Source organism: Calypte anna, chromosome 2, assembly GCF_003957555.1.
Source record: "Calypte anna isolate BGI_N300 chromosome 2, bCalAnn1_v1.p, whole genome shotgun sequence".
NCBI classification, from domain to species: domain Eukaryota; kingdom Metazoa; phylum Chordata; class Aves; order Apodiformes; family Trochilidae; genus Calypte; species Calypte anna.
The window spans coordinates 1,149,443-1,163,989 of NC_044245.1; the positions used below are offsets into that span (position 1 = coordinate 1,149,443).

At 60.8% G+C, this 14,547-nt stretch overlaps 1 protein-coding gene across 4 annotated transcripts; it reads right to left on the bottom strand.

Annotated features, from left to right (window-relative positions):
* Nucleotides 1-343: 343 nt before the first annotated feature.
* LOC103534388 (D-threo-3-hydroxyaspartate dehydratase) lies at nt 344-13,501 on the bottom strand. 4 transcript variants are annotated; one of them, XM_030444924.1, is made up of 11 exons: nt 13,016-13,501; nt 12,929-12,961; nt 12,851-12,883; nt 12,690-12,814; nt 10,158-10,310; nt 8,095-8,381; nt 5,560-5,746; nt 3,619-3,740; nt 3,318-3,507; nt 2,521-2,626; nt 344-2,182 (listed from the first exon to the last, which is right to left on the bottom strand). In XM_030444924.1, the coding sequence occupies exons 4-11, from the start codon at nt 12,707-12,709 to the stop codon at nt 2,093-2,095; spliced, it is 1,155 nt and encodes a 384-aa protein (XP_030300784.1). In that variant the 5' UTR covers nt 12,710-12,814; nt 12,851-12,883; nt 12,929-12,961; nt 13,016-13,501; the 3' UTR covers nt 344-2,092. The 4 variants fall into 4 exon arrangements, with proteins under 4 accessions (XP_030300784.1, XP_030300783.1, XP_030300782.1 ...); XM_030444923.1 differs by having other exon boundaries at nt 12,690-12,874; nt 12,929-12,984; nt 13,310-13,501; XM_030444922.1 differs by having other exon boundaries at nt 10,158-10,307; nt 12,690-12,883; nt 12,929-12,984; nt 13,310-13,501.
* Nucleotides 13,502-14,547: the final 1,046 nt, after the last annotated feature.

Below are 14,547 nucleotides of genomic sequence, written 5' to 3' on the forward strand. Positions count from 1 at the left end.
GGCCGTTCGGTTCCTCTTGGCTTCTCTCAGTCCGGTTCGGCTCCGCTCGGCCCCGCTCGGTCCGGTTCGGCTCCGCTCGGCTGTCTCGGTGGGCGCGGTTCCCCGGGGCCGGGCCGGGCGGGTCGCTCCCCCATTGGTTGATCGGCGCTGGGGGCGTGGCCACCGGGAAGCTCCGCCCCCTCCGTGTTCCGTGGGGGTTCGGGGGTATCGGTCCCACCGGGACCAACTGGGCCCAGCGGGGGGTTCGGTGTCCCCTCCTGACCCCCCCACCCCACCCAGGAATGGGGCTGGAAGGGGAGAAATCGGATTTATTGACCCGGGGGGGCTGGGGGGACACAGGGGCTCCAGGTGGGATGGGGGCTCCAGAGCCTCGGGGGCTTCACCAGTTTGGGGTCTCCATTGGTTTGGGGTCTCCACCAGTTTGGGGTCTCCATTGGTTTGGGGTCTCCACCAGTCTGGGGCTTCCATTGGTTTGGGGTCTCCATGGGCTCAGGGTCTCCACCAGTTTGGGGTCTCCACCAGTTTGGGGTCTCCATGGGCTCAGGATCTCTATCCACCAGTTTGGGGTCTCCATTGGTTTGGGGTCTCCATGGGCTCAGAGTCTCCACCAGTTTGGGGTCTCCATTGGTTTGGGGTCTCCATGGGCTCAGAGTCTCCACCAGTTTGGGGTCTCCATGGGCTCAGGGTCTCCACCAGTTCAGGGTCTCCACCAGTTTGGGGGTCTCCATGGGTGCAAGGTCCCCACCAGTTTGGGGTCTTCATGAGTTTGGGGTCTCCCTCAGTCCAGGGTTTCCATTGGCTCAGGGTCTTCACTCAGTCTCCCTCAGCTCGGGGTCTCCATGGCTGCAGAGTCTTCATCAGTTTGGGGTCTCCATCAGCTTGGGGTCTCTATCAGTTCAGAATCATCATCAGTTTGGGGTCTCCATGGGCTCAGGGTCCCCATTGGTTTAGGGTCTCCATTGCTTTGGGGTCTCCACGGGCTCAGGGTCTCCACCAGTTTGGGGTCTCCATTGGTTTGGGGTCTCCATGGGCTCAGGGTCTCCACCAGTCTGGGGTCTCCACCAGTTTGGGGTCTCCATTGGTTTGGGGTCTCCATGGGCTCAGGGTCTCTCTCCATCAGTTTGGGGTCTCCATCAATTTGGGGTCTCCATGGGCTCAGGGTCTCCACCAGTTCAGGGTCTCCACCAGTTTGGGGGTCTCCATGGGTGCAAGGTCCCCACCAGTTTGGGGTCTTCATGAGTTTGAGGTCTCCCTCAGTCAAGGGTTTCCATTGGCTCAGGGTCATCACTCAGTCTCCCTCAGCTCGGGGTCTCCATGGCTGCAGAGTCTTCATCAGTTTGGGGTCTCCATCAGCTTGGGGTCTCTATCAGTTCAGAATCATCATCAGTTTGGGGTCTCCATGGGCTCAGGGTCCCCATTGGTTTAGGGTCTCCATTGCTTTGGGGTCTCCATCAGTTTGGGGTCTCCACGGGCTCAGGGTCTCCACCAGTTTGGGGTCTCCATGGTCACTGGGTCACCATTGGTTTGGGGTCTCCATTGGTTTGGGGTCTCCATCATTTTGGGATCTCCGTGGGCTCAGGGTCTCTTTCCACCAGTTTGGGGTCTCCAGGGGCTCAGAGGCTCCATCAGTCTGGGGTCTCCATTGGTTTCGGGTCTCCATGGTCACTGGGTCTCCACCAGTTTGGGGTCTCCATCAGTTTGGGGTCTCCATCATTTTGGGGTCTCCATGGGCTCAGGGTCTCTCTCCACCAGTTTGGGGTCTCCATCAGTTTGGGGTCTCCATCATTTTGGGGTCTCCATGGGCTCAGGGTCTCTCTCCACCAGTTTGGGGTCTCCATCAGTTTGGGGTCTCCATCATTTTGGGGTCTCCATGGGCTCAGGGTCTCTCTCCACCAGTTTGGGGTCTCCATCAGTTTGGGATCTCCATCATTTTGGGGTCTCCATGGGCTCAGGGTCTCTCTCCACCAGTTTGGGGTCTCCAGGGGCTCAGGGTCTCCAGCAGTTTGGGGTCTCCAGGGGCTCAGGGTCTCTCCATCTTCTCAGGGTCCCATGGGTGCCAGCTCTCTGGCTGTAGGGTCTCTCCATCTCCCCCCTACCACCCACGGACGGGGTGCCAGAGCTCCACCACCTTCCCCTCCGCGTGGACGTAGTACACGGGGTGCATGGCAGCCGTGGCACAGGCCTGGGGGGGGGACACATCTCTTGGGATGGGGGGGGACATGGGGACATCTGTTGGGATGATGGGGGGGATGGGGACATCTCTTGGGATGGTGGGGGAGATGGGGACATCTGTTGGGATGGTGGGGGGCATGGGGACATCTCTTGGGATGGTGGGGGAGATGGGGACATTTGTTGGGATGGTGGGGGACATGGGGACATCTCTTGGGATGGTGGGGGGCATGGGGACATCTGTTGGGATGGTGGGGGGCATCTTGTGGGATGGTGGGGGGCATGGGGACATCTGTTGGGATGGTGGGTAGGATGGGGACACGGTGGGGGAGTGGGGGGCTTGGTACTCACGTGGAAAGGGATGAGAGCCAAGATGGTGCCCAAGGGGAAGCTCCCAAAATCCAACTGCCCACTGATGGGTTCCACCTGCCCGTGCTCCTGTGTCAGCCCCACCAGCCTGTGGGGACATCGGACCCAGAAGGGACCTCAAAACTTATCCAGGGACCCCTCCCCCAGCCCAGGGGGCTCCAAGCCCCATCCAACCTTCAACACTGCCAGGGATGGGGCAGCCACAGCTTCTGGGGGCAACCTGGGCACCCAGGGGCTCAGCACCCTCACCCCAAACAATTCCTCCCTCAGATCTCATCCCCATCTCCCCTCTTGCACCTGGAGACCCTTCCCCCTTGTCCTATCCCACTCCAGCCCATCCAGGACATCACCTTATTCCAGGCCACCACTAACCCATGTCCCACACCTGAGAATCACAGAATGGTCATGGCTGGAAAGGACCTTTGAGATCACCAAGTCCAACCAAACCATTTGTCCCTCCCTCCCTCCCTGCCCAAGATCTCCTCTCCATCTCCCCTCTCCCAGCTCCAAACCCTTCCCCCTCGCAGGCTCCCATCCCTCCAGGCCCTTGTCCCAAGTCCCTCCCCAGCTTTCCTGGAGCCCCTTCAGGCACTGGAAGGTGCTCTAAGGTCTCCCCATTGCAGCCTTCTCTTCTCCAGCCTCAACACCCCCAACTCTCTCAGCCTGGCTCCAGAGCTGCTCCAGCCCTCCCAGCAGCTCTTCTGCACTGGTTCCAGCAGCTCCGTGTCCTCCTGCTGCTTGGGGGGGGGTCTCCAGCCCAAGGTGACCCCAGCCCCCACCTGAGCTGGGGGTGTCCCTCGATGGCAGCACAGCCCATGGGTCCTTGGTCCCACCCGTGGAGGCTGAGGGCAGCCCAACCACAGTCCACCAGGAGCTGGTTCCGATGGGGGTAGTGCCCAACGACCCTGGTGAGGACACGGATGGCCACCTCCTCCAGCTGGCAGGAACCCAGCAGGGTCTGCTGGAGGTCTGGGAAAAGAAGGGGGTGGTTGGGGGGGTTCCAAAGCCAGGCTGGGATGTGTCCCCCCTCTGTAGAGGGACTTCCCCACCAAGGTTTGGGAGGGTCTGGACCCCACTGACCATAGAAGAGGTAATTGCCCGGGTGGACCTCGGTGAGCTGGGACATCTCTGGCACCGGGTGGCTGCAGGAAGGTGTGGAGCCAATGCTGGCCTGGGGACAAGGGACACCCATCTCCCGCAGCCTGGGGGGACATGGGACCTCCTGAGTGGGCAGGGAATGGCCAGGGGGAACATCACCCCCAGGAACCATGGGGAGAAGGATCAGAGATGGCTCCATCATCCCTTGTCACCATATTTCAGGACCAGAGATGGGTCCAACACCCCATGGAGCAAGACCACAGATGGATCCATCACCCCAGGAACCATGGGGAGAAGGATGGGAGATGGCTCCATCACCCCCAGGAACTGTGGGGAGTGGGATGGGAGATGGATCCATCACCCCCAGGAACCATGAGGAGAAGGATGGGAGATGGATCCCTCACCCCAGGAACTGTGGGGAGTGGGATGGGAGATGGATCCATCACCCCCAGGAACCATGAGGAGAAGGATGGGAGATGGATCCATCATCCCTGGTCACCACATTGCAGGAACAAAGATGGGTCCAACACCCCAAGGAGTAGGACCACAGATGGATCCATCACCCCAGGAACCATGGGGAGAGGGATGGGAGATGGATCCATCACCTCCAGGAACCAGGGGGAGCAGGATGGGAGATGGATGGATCCATCATCCCCAGGAACCATGGGGAGCAGGATGGGAGATGGATGGATCCATCATCCCCAGGAACCATGGGAAGAAGGACCAGAGATGGCTCCATCATCCCTTGTCACCATATTTCAGGACCAGAGATGGGTCCAACACCCCATGGAGCAGGACCACAGATGGATCCATCACCCCAGGAACCATGGGGAGCAGCAGCAGAGGTGGGGCCATCACCCCTGGGTGCCCCAGGAGTGGGATTGAAGGCAGGGATGGCTCAGGGAACCCCCTGGATGTTCAGAGGAGCCACCCAGCTGTGGCAGAGCCCTCCCCAGATGTGCCAGGAAGGTCCCAAGACATCCTAGGAAGCCATCCAGATGTGTCAGAATTCCCCCCAGGAGCTGAAGACCCTTCCAGATGTGCCAAACCTCTCCCCCCTGTGCCTGGCAGCTCCCAAATGTGCCACAGGACCCCCCCCTGGACACCTCCCCAACTTTTCTGGGAGCCCCCCGATGTTTGTGGGAACTCCCAGATGTGTGAGACCTCCCCCAGATGTGTGAGACCTCCCCCAGATGTGCTGGAGACCCCTCCAAGATGGTCCCAGGTGCCACCAGATGTGCCAGAGATCCCCCAGAAGTTCCTGAGGACCACCCCAAAATGTTCCAAACCCCCCCCAGATGTCCTCAGGAACTTCCCAGATGTGTCCCACAGCCCAGATGTTCCCTCTGCCCCCCTCCCCCCCCTAATCCAAGGGGATGCTGTGTGCCTCAGTTTCCCCATCACTAAATGGTGTCACAGGCAGCTGGGGGGGGGGGACAGGAGACTCCAGGCTGGGATGCTGGTGGCACATGGCCCTTTTTGGAGGGGTGGGGGTCTCAGTACCCTCCCCCCCTCTCTGCAATTCCCACCAGCAGGAACCATCCATCCCCCAGTTCCCACCATCCATCCCCAGTTCCCACCAGGAACCCCACAGAGATGAAAGGGTGACACATGGCAAGGGGGGGGAGGTGACAACCCCCCCACCAAACCCACATCAAAGGTGACCCAGAGCCACCAACATCCTCCAGCTCCCCGGGGGGGCTTTGTGGGCCCTGGGTTTATGAGGGGCTTGATTTGCATTGACAGCCAAAGCTTGGAGGGTTTATGGGGTGGGGTGGGGACAACTTGGGGACAACACCTTGGGCTCAACCTCCCCCCCCACTCACACCTCAAATAAATTAAAAAAAAAATAATAAAAAACCTAAAAAAAAAAATAAAAATCTTTTTAACTCTGATCTGATCCCTGGGGCTGAGGTCACTCACTTGGTGACAAAGTCGATGACAGCAGCAGTGGTGGCCCTGGCGATGGCTTGGACCTCAGGGACATCCCGGCAGGTGTAGGTGTCCCCACAGTGGGCGTAGACCCCCACCAGTGTCACCTCCTCAGGTGCCACCTCGGCGATGGCCCGGGCCAGGCTGAGGGCACCGGGGTCAGTGGGACGGACACCCGCTGGGGGGGGGACAAGGGAAGTCCAGGAGTGTCCCCAAGATGGGGGGAGGGAGCTTGAGGACCCCATCTTGGGGAGGGGTGAGGAGGAGAGGTGGAGCATCCCCCCCCCCCCCACACACACACACCATGGAGCAGATTTTGGGGGGGGGAATGGGGTTTGGGGGTGGTGGGGATGAAATGTCCCATTGGGGGGGCTTATGGGGCATCTCTGCCTCATGGAGCATCCTTGGAGAATGACTTTGGGGGTGTCCTGGTTGGAGATGGGGGGCAAGGGGGGGCATGGGCATCCCACCCCATGGAGCATCCTTGAAAAGGATTTGGGGGTCTTCTGGTTGGAGATGGTGGGGCTGGGGGGGGATATGGGACATCCCACCCCATGGAACATCCTTGAAGAAGAATTTGGGGGTCTCCTGGTTGGAGATGGTGGGACTAGGGGGGACAGGGGGCTGCACCCCTATGGAGCATCCTTGAGGAATGACTTTGGGGAGGGTCTTAAATGCCCCATTCTGGTTGGAGATGGGGGGGACCTGGGGGGACATGGGGTGCCCCACACCATGGAGCATCCTTGAAGAAGAATTTGGGGGTCTCCTGGTTGGAGATGGTGGGACTGGGGGGGCCAGGGGGCTTCACCCCTATGGAGCATCCTTGAGGAATGACTTTGGGGAGGGTCTTAAATGCCCCATTCTGATTGGAGATGGGGGGGACTTGGGGGAACATAGGGTGTCCCCCCCCATGGAGCATCCCTGAGGAATGATTTTGGGGAGAGGGTCTTAAACACCCCATCCTCGTAGAGATGGTGGGACTGGGGGGGACAGGGGGCTTCACTTCATGGAGCATCCTTGAAGAATGACTTTGGGGAGGGTCTTAAACCCTGGGGGGGACATGGGGAGTCCCAACCCACAGAGCATCCTTGAAGGATGAGTTTTAGTGGGGGGGGGAATGACTTTCCCCCCCTGCATCCTGGTGGGGACGTTGGGCCATGGGACATCCCACCCCATGGAGCATCCCTGAGGAGTGAATTTAGGGAGGGGGCCTTAAACACCCCATCCTAGTGCAGATGGGGGGGGGACATGGGCATCCCACCCCATGGAACATCTATGAAGAATGACTATGGGGAGGGGGTCTTAAACACCCCATCCTCGTGGAGATGGGGGGGACCTGAGAGAACATGGGGTGTCCCACCCCATGGACCATCCTTGAAGAAGAATCTGGGGGTCTCCTGGTTGAAGATGATGAGGCTGGGGGGGCACAGGGAGTATCCCACCCCATGGAGCATCCTTGAGGGATGAGTTTTAGTGTGTGTGGGGGGAATGACTTTCCCCCCCTGCATCCTGGTGGGGACGCTGGGCCATGGGACATCCCACCCCATGGAGGATCCTTAGAGAATGACTTTGGGGAGGGGGTCTTAAACACCTCATCCTTGTGGAGATGGGGGGACTGGGGGCACATGGGACATCCCACCCCATGGAGCATCCTTGAAGAAGAATTTGGAGGTCTCCTGGTTGGAGATGGTGGGACTGGGGGGGACAGGGGGCTGCACCCCTATGGAGCATCCTTGAGGAATGACTTTGGGGAGGGTCTTAAATGCCCCATCCTGGTTGGAGATGGGGGGGACATGGGGGACATGGGGTGTGTCCCCCCATGGAGCATCCCTGAGGAATGATTTTGGGGAGAGGGTCTTAAACAACCCATCCTCGTAGAGATGGTGGGACTGGGGGGGACAGGGGGCTTCACTTCATGGAGCATCCTTGAAGAATGACTTTGGGGAGGGGCTTAAATGCCCCATCCTGGTTGGAGATGGGGGGGACCTGGGGGGACATGGGGTGTCCCCCCCCATGGAGCATCCTTGAAGAAGAATTTGGGGGTCTCCTGGTTGAAGATGATGAGGCTGGGGGGGGACAGGGAGTATCCCACCCCATGGAGCATCCTTGAGGAATGACTTTGGGGAGGGGGTCTTAAACACCCCATCCTGGTTGGAGATGGGGGGACTGGGGGCACATGGGACATCCCACCCCATGGAGCATCCTTGGGGAATGACTTTGGGGAGGGGGTCTTAAACACCTCATCCTTGTAGAGATGGTGGGGCTGGGGGGGCCAAGGGGCTTCACCCCTATGGAGCATCCTTGGGGAATGATTTTGGGGAGGGGGTCTTAAACACCCCACCCTGGTTGGAGATGGGGGGGCCATGGGGCATCCCACCCCACGGAGCTGGTTGGGGCTGGTTGGATGAGCACCCCATGGGGCAGACCCATCTCTACATCCCCCCACCCTATCCCTGGTGGGTTGTTTTTTTTGTTGGGGGGGGGACACAGACACAGTTTCTGGTTTTTTGGGGGGTGCTCACCCACCTCTGCCATTCCCACAGTCGAGTTTGAGCCAAACCAACCACTTCTTCCCGGGGGGCAGGGGGTGCTGGCACAGGAGGTCCAGGGCTTGGGGGTTGTCCAGGAGGACCTGGAAGGCTTGGAGCTTCTTGGCCAGGGCCACGCAGTCCTGGAGCTGTGTCCCCCCCCAGGGCAGGGGGTGGCCGTACAGGAGGTCATCGAAGCCCCCGGCAGCCAGGAACTGAGCCTCAGCCAGTGTGGAGACCACCAGTCCCCGGCCAGTGCCACCAGTGGCCAAATGGGCACCTTCACTGGGGAGGGAAGGGGGTGAGGGGGGTGCTGGGAGGAGGAGGGGGGGGGACTGGGAGGGAGTGGGGGATACTGGGAGGGAGTGGGGGATGCTGGGGAGGAGGGGAGGATGCTGGGAGGAGTGTGGGGGATACTGGGGAGGATGGTGGGGGATACTGGGGGGGAGTGGGGGATACTGGGGAAGAAAAGGGAGGGTACTGGGGGGGAGAGTGGGGGATACTTGGGGGAAAGTGGAGAATACTGGGGAGGGAGTGGGGGATACTGGGGAGGGAGGTGGGGGGATACTGGGGGGGAGAGCGGGGGATACTGGGGTAAAGTGGAGAATACTGGGGAGGGAGTGTGGGATACTGGTGGGGAAAATTGGGGGATACTGGGAGGGAAGTGGGGGTTAATGGGGAAGAAAGGGGGAATACTGGGAGGGAGAGTGGGCAATACTGGGGAGGGAGGTGGGGGGATACTGGGAGGAGGCAGGGTACTGGAGGGGAGAGTGGGGGATACTGGGAGGGGGGGTGGGGGGATACTGGGGGGAAAGTGGGGAATACTGGTGGGAGAGTGGGGAATACTGGGGGAGAGAGTGGGGGATACTGGGGGGGGGAGTGGGGGATACTGGGGAGGAGAGTGGGGGATACTGGGGGAGGAGTGGGGGATACTGGGGGGGAAGTGGGGGTTACTGGGGAAGAAAGGGGGGATACTGGCGGGAGAGGGGCATACTGGGGAGAGGATGGAGGATACTGGGTAGGATCATGGGGATACTGGGGAGAAGAGCGAGGACTGTGGAGGAAAGTGGGATACTGGGGGGATACTGGGGGGGTGGTGGGGAAGAGGGGGGATGCAGAGGGATACTGGGGGCTGCTGGGAGGATGTTGGAGGTACTGGGAGATAACTGGGGAGGTGCTGGGGGATTCTGGGGTTTACTGGGAGAGATTGGGGGATACTGGGAGGGTACTGGGGGGGATTGGGGAGATACTGGGGGATACTGAGGGAGATGGGACGGGTACTGGGGGGTACTGGGGAAGATTGGGGGATATGTGGTCCCAGTTGGGGGGTGCTGGGGAGCTGCTGGGGGGATACTGGGAGGATACTGGGGGAGACTGGGGGAGGCAGGATGGGTATTGGGGGCTACTGGGGGAGTTCGGGATATACTGGGAGGGTACTGGGGGAGACTAGGGGAGACAGGATAGGTACTGGGGAGTACTGGGGGAGATTGGGGGATACTGGGAGGGTACTGGGGGAGATTGGGGAGATTCTGGGGGATACTGAGGGAGATGGGACGGGTATTGGGGGGTACTGGGGGAGTTCAGGGTATACTGGGAGGGTACTGGGGGAGACGGGATGGGTATTGGAGGGTACTGGGGGAGATGGGGGGATACTGGAAGGGTACTGGGGAGACTGGGGGAGATGGGATGGGTACTGGGGAGTACTGGGGGAGATTAGGGTATACTGGGAGGGTACTGGGGGAGACTGGGGAGACATTGGGGGATACTGGGGGAGACAGGATGGGTATTAGAGGGTACTGGGGGAGATGGCGGGATACTGGGAGGGTACTGGGGGAGACTGGGGGAGGCAGGATGAGTATTGGGGGCTACTGGGGGAGTTTGGGGTATACTGGGAGGGTACTGGGGGAGACTAGGGAGACATTGGGGGACTCTGGGGGAGATGGGACGGGTACTGGGGGATACTGGGGGAGATTGGGGGCTAGGGGGTGCCAATTGGGGGGTGCTGGGGAGCTGCTGGGGGGATACTGGGAGGCTACTGGGAGTACTGGGGGCCGCCCTCACAGTGTTTTGTGTGTCTTGAGGTGCGGGCGCAGGCGCAGCCCCAGCTCCCGGCACCGCTCCCGCATCCGCTCCGCGTTGTTCCGAACCTTGGCCCGGTCCAGGGTCAGGGCTGGGGTGGGCAACAGCTCCAGGGGGGCTCCCACCCACCTCCTGCTGGTTTTGAGTGGGGTGGGGGGGGGACAGGGAGTGAGGAGAGGGGCAGGGAGGGAACCTGCCCAGCACCCAAACCTGCACCCACTCCCCCCACCCCAAAAAAAATACCCTGCACCCACCTTGCACCCCCCAAACCCTTGCACCCATCTTGCCCCCACCCTGGGCTCATCCCGCACCCAAAGCTGCATCCTTTGTGTCCCCCCCCACAATTTGTCCCCCCAAAACCCTGCACCCCCCACTACCCCCCCCAAAAAAAAAGAAAAAAAAAGAAAAATAAAAAGAAAAAAAGCCCCTTGCACCCATCTCACCCCCACCCTGGGCTCATCCTGCACCCAACTCTGCACCCACCCTCCTCCAAACTTGTGCCCTCCCCCCCCCAAAACCCTGCACCCACCTCGCACCCCCCCAGAAAAAACCACCAAACCCCAAACTCAACCCTTGCACCCATCTTGCCCCCACCCTGGGCTCATCCCGCACCCAAAGCTGCATCCTTTTCCCCCCCCCCCCCCATATTTGCACCCTCCCCCAAAACCCTGCACCCACCTTGCACCCCCCACCCCCAAAAAAACCCCCCCGAAACCCCTTGCACCCATCTGGGCTCATCCTGCACCCACTGCTTCCCTTCCCCCAGACTTGTACCCATCACCCCCCCCCCCCAAAAAAATAAATCCCTGCACCCCCCTCATGTCCCCACCCCCCCACCCCGGGGACCCAGAGGGGCTGCTGGGGGTCCCTGGGTGGGGTTGGTGGATGAGAACCCCCCCCCAAGGACCTGGCACCCAGAGGGGGTTTGGGACAGCCGGGGGGGGGGACACATTTGAGGGGGCCCTTTGGTCTCAGTAGGACACTGGGATGGGGACATAAAGGGACTGGGACACTGGGAGTGGGACAACTGGGACACATGGGACACTGGGATATATGGGACTGGGACACTGGGATATATGGGACTGGGACACTGGGAGTGGGGCAACTGGGATATATGGGACACATGGGACACTGGGATATATGGGACTGGGACACTGGGGGTGGGACAACTGGGACAACTGGGACACATGGGACACTGGGATATATGGGACTGGGACAACTGGGACACATGGGATATATGGGACACATGGGACACTGGGATATATGGGACTGGGACACTGGGATTGGGACAACTGGGACATATGGGACACATGGGACACTGGGATATATGGGACTGGGACACTGGGATTGGGACAACTGGGACAACTGGGACACATGGGACACTGGGATATATGGGACTGGGACACTGGGATTGGGACAACTGGGACACATGGGACTAGGACATACAGGACACTTGGGACTGGAATGTATAGGACTGGGACAACTGGGACACCTTGGACTGGGACAACTGGGACATGGGACTGGGACACTTGGGGCTGAGATATATAGGACTGGGACAACTGGGATTGGGATATATGGGAGTTGGACACATGAGACACTGGGACTGGGACACCTGGGACATATGGGACTAGGACATATAGGACACCTGGGACTGGAATGTATAGGACTGGGACAACTGGGATTGGGACATCTGGGGCATTAGGACTGGAATATATGGGACTGGGATGACTGGGACACCAGGATCAGCTGGGACTGGGACATCTGGGACTGGGACAGATGGGACTCTGTCACCTGGGTCACCTGGGACAGGGATAGTGGGAACAGAGATATATGGAACTGGGAGAGCTGGGCAGGGACATATGGGATTGGGACAACAGGATCACCTCGGGTAGGGACATGGGGAACAGGGACACTTGGGACTGGGACATATGGGAATGGGACAACTGGGAGAACTGGGACACCTGGGATTGGGATCTATAGGAATAGGACACCTGGGACAACTGGGACAGCTGAGACTGGGATGACTGGGAGAACTGGGACACCTGGGATTGGGATCTATAGGAATGGGACACCTGGGACAACTGGGACAGCTGAGACTGGGATGTCTGGGAGAACTGGGACACCTGGGATTGGGATCTATAGGAATGGGACACCTGGGACAACTGGGACAGCTGAGACTGGGATGACTGGGAGAACTGGGACACCTGGGATTGGGATCTATAGGAATGGGACACCTGGGACAACAGGGACACCTGGGACTGGGATGACTGGGAGAACTGGGACACCTGGGATTGGGATCTATAGGAATGGGACACCTGGGACAACTGGGACGACTGGGAGAACTGGGACACCTGGGATTGGGATCTATAGGAATGGGACACCTGAGCCACCTGAGCCCAGGATCTGGGGACAGAGCCACCTCTCTGGGTCCAGGGGGGGACAGGGCCACCCAGCCCCTCCCATGGGGAGGGGACCTCCCTGTCCCCCCCAGCACCCATCCCTCCCCTCACCCACCTGTCCCTCTGTCCCTCCATCCCTCTGCCCGCCTGCTCCCGGATCGGTGGCTCCGGTGACTCTGGTGGCTCTGGTGGCTTTGGTGGCTCCGGTGGCTCCGGGTGCTCTGGTGGCTCTGGGGGCTCCGGTGACTCCGGTGACCCCGGTGGCTCCGGGGGCTCTGGTGGCTCCGGTGGCTCTGGTGACTCCGGTGGCTCCGGTGGGTTTGGTGGCTCTGGGGGCTCCGGTGGCTCTGATGCCACCGGGGGCTCTGGTGGCTCCGGGGGCTCTGGGGGCTCCGGTGACACCGGTGGATCTGGTGGCTCCGGTGGCTCCGGTGACTCCGGTGACTCCGGTGGGTTTGGTGGCTCCGGGGGCTCCGGTGACACCGATGGCTCTGGTGGCTCCGGTGACTCCGGTGGGTCCGGGGGCTCTGGTGTCTCCGATGGCTCCGGTAGCTCTGGTGGCTCTGGTGACTCCGGTGGCTCCGGTGGGTTTGGTGGCTCTGATGCCACCGGGGGCTCTGGTGGCTCCGGTGACTCCGGTGGGTCCGGGGGCTCTGGTGTCTCCGATGGCTCCGGTAGCTCTGGTGGCTCTGGTGACTCCGGTGGCTCCGGTGGGTTTGGTGGCTCTGATGCCACCGGGGGCTCTGGTGGCTCCGGTGACTCCGGTGGGTCCGGGTGCTCTGGTGGCTCTGGTGGCTCCGGTGTCTCCGATGGCTCCGGTAGCTCTGGTGGCTCTGGTGTCCTCACTCCACGTGACACCGTGGGCACCCGCAGCCAACTTTGGCCGGGGCCAGAGGTTGCTGCCGGGCATGGGGCCTCCCGGGGGTGGCGGGGCCGGGACAGGACACTCCCAGGGGACAGCGTGTCCCTGGGGACAAGGAGGGATGGCTGGGGCCACCCCTGCTCGTGACACGGGTGGGGGGGGGCTGCTGAGAGCACGGCTGTCCCCCTGCTAGGGACAGGGGGTGGGGAGCTGATGAGACAACCCCCACTCGTGACACGTGGGGGTGTCTGGCTACTGAGCCCCCCCCCACTCGTGACATGTGTGAGGCTGCTGAGACCCCCACCACTTGTAATACTGGGGGGGGGTGTGAGGCTGCTGAGACTCCCCCACTCATGACACGTGTGTGTATGTAGCAGCTGAGACCCCCCCACCACTCGTGACATGGGGGGTGTCTGGCTACTGAGATCCCCCCACTCGTGACACGTGTGTGAGGCTGCTAAGACCCCCACCACTCATGACACATGTGTGTGTGTGTGGCTGCTGAGACCCCCCCACTTGTGACACGTGTGTGAGGCTGCTAAGACCCCCCCCACTCATGACACGTGTGTGTGACTGCTGAAACCCCCACCACTCACCCTAAACCTTGTGACACGGGGGTGTGTGGCTGCTGAGACCCCCCCACACACTCGTGACGTGCATGTGGCTCCTGAGACCCCCCAACCGTGACATGTGTGAGGCTGCTGAGACCCCCCCACTCGTGACATGTGTGAGGCTGCTGAGATACCCCCCCCACTCATGACATGAGGACCCCCCAGCTGCTGAGATTCCACCCACTGGTGACACGTTTGGGTGTGTGACTACTGAGACACCCCCCCCCAACCCCAGCAGTGACAGGGGGAGGGGACACCAAGGGGGAGGTGACACGAGGGGAGAGGTGACACGAGGGGGGGTGACACGAGGGGGGGGCGACACGAGGGGGGGGTTGGTGACACTGAGGAGGGGAGGAGGTGACACGGGGGGAGGGGTTGGCACAAAGAGGGGCCGGGCCCGTTTCTTTTCCCATCGATATATTATTTTTTTTTTTTTCTGTAAAAGACCTAAAAATGGATAGAAAACAAAAAAAAAACCCCAAAAAGGTGTTGGGGGCGGG

Bases quoted from the DNA above. Each gene is read 5' to 3' on its own strand.
- LOC103534388 (XM_030444921.1), bottom strand. From the start codon at position 13,484: ATGCCCGGCAGCAACCTCTGGCCCCGGCCAAAGTTGGCTGCGGGTGCC. The intron at 10,311-12,689 runs GTGGGTGAGGGG...ACTCAAAACCAG, and splicing joins ATGGAGGGACAGAGGGACAG to CAGGAGGTGGGTGGGAGCCC. The intron at 3,741-5,559 runs GTGAGTGACCTC...ATGTCCCCCCAG, and splicing joins GTCATCGACTTTGTCACCAA to GCTGCGGGAGATGGGTGTCC.